Source organism: Myotis brandtii, unplaced genomic scaffold (assembly GCF_000412655.1).
Source record: "Myotis brandtii unplaced genomic scaffold, ASM41265v1 scaffold64, whole genome shotgun sequence".
In the NCBI taxonomy this organism is placed as follows: Eukaryota; Metazoa; Chordata; class Mammalia; order Chiroptera; family Vespertilionidae; genus Myotis; species Myotis brandtii.
Window position 1 is genome coordinate 240,131 of NW_005370460.1, and position 7,129 is coordinate 247,259.

Genomic DNA, 7,129 nt, shown 5'->3' on the forward strand with positions numbered 1-7,129 from the left:
CTCATGGAACTGCAGATTCTCCCTCTGTACTCACTGCTGGCCACTCTAGAACTCTTAAAGGGCCAGCAATCTGTTTGAAAGTGTTACATAAATGCACTCCCAAGGCCAGTCTTTCCTCTGCGTCCCAACCACATGGGGACATGGGGACAGGGCTGACGGGGCCTCTGTGACTCACTCCCTCGGATATCACTTCTGTCGCAGGAAGGTACACAAACAGTGACAGGCCTTCAGACATGTCAGTTCAGGAGAGAAGCTCCTATGTGCCACACACTGTGGAGCTAGTCCCCATTTAACAGATAGGAAAACTGAGGATCGAAGGACTAACGAGTACCCAGGATCACCCAGTTGGAGCCAGGATTGAATTCCATCAGCTCAGAGAGCTGCGCCATGTCACCCAAGCCCTGCCCTCCTGTTACTGGGCGGTAAGCTTCTGCAGGACAAGATCTCATGTGACCCACCTTGATGTTCCTCATGTTATGTGACCTGGTGTCTCCTACATGGGAAACCCTCGAAGCCCCAGCATCCCCTGCTTCAAATCCTGCGTTACATACACACCCTCCTGCACCCCAGTCTTCACTGCTCGCCTTACAGATACGGAATAAAATGCAAACTCTTCAGCGTGAGAGATAAGACCCTTCACAACTCGAGTCCAGGCTGCCATTTCCGCCTCAGCGCCAGCCAGTTTCCCGTCAGATCCCAGGATCAGCCCTTTGCTGCTTCTGAACGAGGGTCAGGGCCCTTGTCCTTCCTTGTTATTCCATGTTATTCCCTCGCCTGGAAATGCCCTCCCCTCTGACTCTGCCTGTGAACTCCTACGCGATCTTCAAAACACACCTCACACACGGCCTCCAGTGCGAGCCCGGCTTAGCCCTGTGCCCGCTCCCAGCGCCCTGGGTGCCTGTGCGTGCTACTCACTGCACCTCGTGATGGTTACTTTCTCTTGTGTTTATACCTTTGGACAAGTAGTCACATCCTCCCCAGCATCTAGCACAGTGTTGAGACATAGCATATGTTCAGTAAATGCTTATTGATGACTCAATTAATTACCAATTATGAGAATTAGTGACATCTCTTGGAGACCAAAGATACAACACTGAGTCCTATTACCTGGCCCCCAGCGCTCTGCGCTTCTCCCACACGCCTGCTTGCCTGCTTCTCTCTTCTCTGGGCTGTGGGAGACGGCCTGACGAGTCCCCCACACTCACCCCGGGAAGCGCAGGGCCGCCCAGGGGCCACTAGGAGCTGAGAAGCAGTCTGGGCCTATCTTACCTTTCCTCTTCTTGTCCCTTCAACACAGTCCCTTCAGTCACCTATCTTTCTCTAAAGGTTTGTGTTTTGGAAGTCATCCAATCCAAGTTCTTCGTGGAATTCAGTAAGACAGAAGCACAGAATGAAGGAACTTATGAATCCACCCATCACCATCCTAAAGCCTCCTGACACACCTGCGTCCACACCTCTGCATCCACACCCTGCGTCCACACCCCTGCCGCCTGCACCTCAGACCCCGGCCTGGAGGGTCAGAGGGCACAGGTGCGACCTGTACGGGATGTCCTCCCGCGGGAGGGCTCAGCGTCAGCTCCTCAGCTCCACGCCGCTTGGCCTGAGAGCGGAGCTTCTTTAAATGCCTCACCCAGTCCCCGCCCTTCCCTGGGCTTCGTCCTGGCCCGGCTCCCAACCACCCTCAGCACCTGTGCCCGCCGGCAGGGCCCCGACGCCGGCCTCACTGAATGCAGTGACGTGGGTTCTCCGTGTCAGACCTGCTGCTCTCGGGGGCCTGATGCTGCACCAGCATTGTTGGCGGCCACACGGCTCAGACGGAGCCTGCTGCCCCAAACCCCAGGGCCTTGTCACAGGAACTACAGCCAAGCAGACCCCCCCCCGCCCCCCGCTGATTGTGAGTCTCCAGAGTAGCCCCTTAAAGAAGGCGTGTGGGAGCCAAGGGAGTCAGAGCCACCAGGAAATGGGTCGAGGAGGTGAGGGAGGAGAGGACAGGGTCCGAGAGATGGAGGGTTGAGGAGCCAGAGATCGAAGCGATGGGGTCAGAGGCACAAGTCACAGAGCAGGGAGGGCGGCAGAGTCCAAGGGGCAGGACAGGTCGTGGAGGAGGCCCTGGAGCGTCAGAAACCCGAGGGAGGTGTCAGAGATGATGATCAGGCCTGGCTGGCGGGGCTCAATGGTTGACTGTCCACCCATGAACCAGGAGGTCACAGTTCGATTCCCAGTCAGGGCACATGGCCGGGTTGCAGGCTCGATCCCCGATCCCATCAGGGGTATGCAGGAGGCAGCAGACCTATGCTTCTCTCTCTATTCCTCTCCCTTCCTCTCTCTAAAATCAGTGAAAACGTAGAAGAAAGAACTCGGTGAGTGGAGGGCTTGGGGGAGGAAGAGACCCCCTGGGAGAAGAGCTGGGAGAAGCTGCCGGATGGTGTCCAGACGGGAAGGAGCGTCTCAGGGGAATTCGCTGCGCAGGCCCCACGGCGGGACTTTCCTTTCTGCGGGGTCTTGGGCTGGAGAAGCCACCACCAGTGTGTCTCCCCTTCACCCCACCATCTGCCGGGGCTGGGGGCCCGGCCTCACTGCCACTCTGGTGCCGAATCTCGCCTCCCGAGGGCTCAGGTGGGTCCTGCGGGGGGGCGGGGCGCTCCTCTCACCCTCCAGAGGCACTGAGATCCGACCCAGCACCCCGAGAACATGCCCCCACCCCCCGCTGAAAACGCTGGAGGCAGGTCAGTGTTCAACGTGGGGGTGGCGGGGCCCCAGGGGAAGGACAGCGCCAGGATGAGGAGGAGGCACTGGGTTTGCAGAGAACTGGGGGGAGGAACTTCAGCCCCATTCATCGCAGGCCCTGGGCCCAGATCCTCCTTCTCCAGACAAACCCTTTTGGCCCATCGCGAGGAGAAAGGCCCAGAGAGCCGCCCGGCGCCCCCCACTCTTCCTTGGGGCCCAGACGTGCCCTTGGCCGAGCCCTGGGGATGAGGCCTCTGGGGGAGAAAAGGGGAAGAAGGTGTCTGGGGATGCGGGCGGGCCCTGAGCAGGAAGCCAGCAGGAACCAGGGCCCTCCCTGCACTGCAGGGGCCACAGCTCTGAGCAGAGAAGGACAAAGAGGAAATGACAGATTGGGGGGGAGGGGGGGAGCCGGCCCCTTCTCTGGGAGGAGCTGGACCTGCCAAAACAGGCCGGGCGGGGCCGCCAGGACACCTGTGCTCAATTTCAACCAAATTGAGAAATGCGGCTCCGGGGAGCAGAGGGAGCAAGCGGCATGTCCCCATTTCAGGCCCAGGCCCCTCGGGGCTCCTCGGGGAGAGGCGCGGGCAAGCTCCGGGACAGTCCCCACCCCTCCTCTGCCCTTCACCCGTCTTCAGACCAGGCCTCAGGCTGCCTTGCTCTCTGGCGTCCCAGGTCCACAGCCTCCCCTGCCCTCCCCTTTGCACAAAGGGACCAGGAGGGTCCCAGAGAACGGGAGGGGCTGTCCCCACCGGGACCCTCATCTGTGGCCCAGCCAGGCTGCATAGGGCACTCTCCTCACCAGGACCCACCCTAGTGCCTCCTCGGACTCTCCCAGGCCCTTGTCCATCCCTCCATTCAGACCCAAGGACCCGCCATTGCCCCACGGAGGGCCCGGCCTTCTTCACGCAGCTTCCTGCCTCGCGGCCCATCGCCTGGTGGGTGGCACCCAGCCCCTCTCCCTGCGAGCACCTCTGCTCCTGAAGCGCCTACCGTCCTGGCCCGAGTGCTGCAGGTGGTCCTGCAGGTCACACCCGAACACCCGCTCCTTCGAGCTGCCCTTCTTCTTGCCTTTCTGCCGAGACTTCATGGTTGGAGCCCAGGCCTCTGGCCCAGCCACCTCCGTCCCCCAAAACCTTTGGCCTACGGGTCCCCCAGGAAAGTCCTAGCCAGCCTGCGGGCTTGGCCCAGCCCAGGGGGCAGGGCTCCGAACTGGGGGTGGAGGCGGCCTGGGCAACAGGCAGCAGCTCCTGCCTCTGGGGCTCCGGCCGTGAGGAAGTGGTGGTGGAAGAGGAAGCTGCCAGGACCCCGGCACAAAACTGTCTCGTGGCCGACCTGGCACTTGCCCCTCAGCCTGCTCAGCCCGGAGGGCAGGAAGCAGCGCAGCGCCCCAAACCCGCTTCCTGTTAGAGCATCTTTCAACCACAGGGCGGGGTGTGGGAGGTAGCTGACATTCACATCCTCACACGTTGCTGGGCTCTGCCCATTGGTTGAGGGGAGGTGATGTCAGAGTCCTGGGGTGAGTGTGCGGCTGGGGTGTGAGCAGGTGACGGGCACTTAGAGCCAGGGATGCTGGGTCCCAGGCAGAGACCTGAGGCTGGTCCCCAGCGAGGCAGCTTGGAGCTGTGCCCAGCACACACAGGAGGGAGGGCCAGGCCCGCCGACGGGCCCTTCACACAGGGACCTGGAAGCCCTTCCCGCTCGAGCCTCCGGGGAACTCCTCTGCGGTTTGGCTTCTTTGCCTGCCTCCCGGCCTGTGCTGCCCACGGGCCCACAGCCCTGCCTGCCCCACCGGGTCTCACGATGGTCCTCCCGGGACCACAGGACGGCGCTGAGGCCGACAGCAGGGTCCAGGCTTACACAGCTCAGGGGGCCAGACAGGAACAAGGCCAGACAGGTATCATCTGTTTATTTAAAAACAGACTATCATTTTATGTACAAATATGGACATATTTACATAGAATGTACACACTAGGCCCCAGATCCAAAGCCTTGGGCTGGCTGGGGAGCAGGGCGGGTCTCTCCTGTGACCAGGAAGCCGCATCGCAGGCCTGAGCGGTGGCCTGCAGGCGCCCAGCTGGGGGCTCTGGCTGCATGTGTCTGAGTGGACAGGCAGAACGGAGCCTTGTCTCACTGCAGCCTCCAACCACAGAAACGGCCAGAAAAGCCCTGAGGTGGTGGCCCCAAGGCCCAGGGGAAGGAGCCAGTCTGGCCCCCAGCAGCTCCTTCGCATCCCCTGAACCCCCACCCTCTCTCCCCAACAACAACTGAACCAGGAACCCTTGTCACCAAGTCCCAACAACCCCCCACAGGTCCACAGGCCACTGTGAACGCGACGAAGAAAGCAGAGGGGCTCAGGGGACAGAGGACCGACCCTGCCCTCCGGAGCCTCAGCCACTCCCACCCGCAGACCCCCTGGCTCCAGGCTCCCTCCCAGAGGCCACCTGGGCGTCCTGGGCATGTCTGTGCCGACAGCCTCACTTCAAGGAATGAGACACTTTCATGTAAGTGAAAAGCTTGTTTACAGTCTTCCTCTTACTAAAGGGCTCACAGCGCCGGTCCTTAAAGAAATATGTGCAGGCAGCAGGCCCAGCCACCAGAGGGCAGAGGGCTTCTCCTGTGGCAGCTGGAGCCTCTGGGGACCAGGCTGGCTTCACACTCGCCCCCTGGCTCCAGCGCTGGGAGCCCCGCTCCCCACCAGGAGCCAGATCCCAGCTCCAGCTGTGCCCGCACACCTGGAAGTGCCCACAGCAGCTCCACCTCTGGCCTCCAGCCTCCGCATCATTATAATACTGCTCTGGGGTCTGACGAAAACACCTGTTTGCAGGTGGAGGGCATGCAGCCACACAACACTCTCACGCAGCTGCCCGGGGCCTGGGCACAGCAGTACCGGGCACTGGACCCTGACAGATGGCATGACGCGCAGCACAGGCTCCCTCCTCACACACAGTCGGCGCACAAACACACACACACACACACACACACACACACACTGACCTGCGCACACAGCAGGGACTCAACCAATGGAGCCATCTGGGTATCAGACACAAGGGCTGGAGGAAAAGGTCGAACAGTCAGCGGGGAGCGGGGGGCGAGATGAGCTGAAATCCTGTCAGCAGAGGGAGCCAGGCTTTGGGAGGTGGGCCTGGGTCACACCAGGTGCCCCCGCCCATTGATGTAGATGCCATTGCCCGTGGGCTTGGCCCGCAGCGTCCCATTCTCCTGCACGAAGTGGCTCATGGCCTGCTTGATGCCCTCGTCGCGGTCCTCCTCCCCCTCTGCCCGCTCGCAGCCAGAACTGGGCGCCAGCAGCTCTGTCTGGGTCTCGATCTCCCGCACGGTGGTCAGTGTGGAGTAGCTGCGACCTTCGGGCTCTTCACTCTGGAGGCCAAGGGCAGAGGGCATGTCAGGAACCAAGACAGGGCAGCCATACCCTGGGGGGGGGGGGCGCGGAGGGGCAAGGTGGGGTCGTAGGTCAAGCATAAACAGGGGTCAGGGGTCATGGCTGTCTCAGAGGCACTGGGCATGAGAGGAGGAGCTGGGAGCAAGTGCTGGGTGTGGGGACAGAAATGGAGATGAAGGTGGAGCAGGAGGGCATGGTGGGGCCGTCTGAGCCAGGCTAAGGGGCAGGCCAAGGACAGGGAGGGGCCACTGACCCCCCGCCCCCCACTGGGAACAGGACAGGAGCCTGAGGAGAGTGGTGGGGACGCGGTGGGGCCGGGGGCCTCACCATCACAGAGCAGCTACTGTTGTCCTTGAGACTATCAGGGTGGCCCTCGGCTCTCAGCCCTACACTCTCCTCCGGCTGCAGGGCCCGGACACGGGGAGGAGTCAGGACAGGGCTCGGCCTCCACCTCTGTCTTCCACCAGCTCCTCCCTGACCACCACTCCCCCAACCCACAGTCCATTCTCTCCTGGATACAAACATCCTCGTGCCCCCACCCCGCCAGGATCAGTGCTGATGGGGCTTCCCGAGGACCCAGGGAACCAAAGCAGCTGTGAGTCAGTGGCCAGCCCGACGGAGGGCTGTGCTCCTGGGCAGAGGGGCACCCACCTGGCTCCTGGGGTCCGAGTGGTGGGAATGCAGCCTCCGGATGGAGTTCTCCCTGGTCAGGGTCAGCTCCTCCTCACTGGGAAAGACACCCCTTGGTCAGGAGCAGGGACAGAGGTGGCCCTCCACAGGGAGCCCCCTGGCCGGGCCTCTGGGAGACAGGGCCCAGGGTGATGTGCTGTCCCTGCAAGTGTGCCCGACGGCTGTGGCGGCAGCATGGCTGCGGAGCATGTGTGCGTGCAAGTGTGTGTGCATGGTGACACCTGGGTGTGTGGATCTGACCCTCACAGGCAGCGAGGTCCTCCCCATCCAGCCGTGGCCGACCCCGAGCCCCAGAGGCCCACCCCCTTTCCT

General features: G+C 62.1%; 2 protein-coding genes across 4 annotated transcripts in view; both read right to left on the bottom strand.

Moving 5' to 3' along the window:
• Positions 1-4,112, bottom strand: part of ARHGAP30 (Rho GTPase activating protein 30) — a 14,355-nt gene extending 10,243 nt beyond the window's left edge. Inside the window, exon 1 of the mRNA XM_005880458.2 lies at positions 3,718-4,112. Within this exon, the coding sequence (XP_005880520.1) occupies positions 3,718-3,814 (97 nt within the window). The 5' untranslated portion in view covers positions 3,815-4,112. The remainder of the gene's footprint in view (positions 1-3,717) is intronic.
• Positions 4,113-4,616: 504 nt separating this feature from the next.
• Positions 4,617-7,129, bottom strand: part of PVRL4 (poliovirus receptor-related 4) — a 15,777-nt gene continuing 13,264 nt past the window's right edge. For 2 of the 3 annotated variants that reach the window (XM_005880460.2, XM_014528546.1), the window contains exons 6-8: positions 6,779-6,854; positions 6,455-6,529; positions 4,617-6,105 (exon numbers count right to left, since the gene is read on the bottom strand). In XM_005880460.2, coding sequence (XP_005880522.2) covers positions 5,875-6,105; positions 6,455-6,529; positions 6,779-6,854 — 382 coding nt within the window. In that variant the 3' untranslated portion in view covers positions 4,617-5,874. The remainder of the gene's footprint in view (positions 6,106-6,454; positions 6,530-6,778; positions 6,855-7,129) is intronic. The other variant, XM_005880461.2, reaches the window with a different exon arrangement.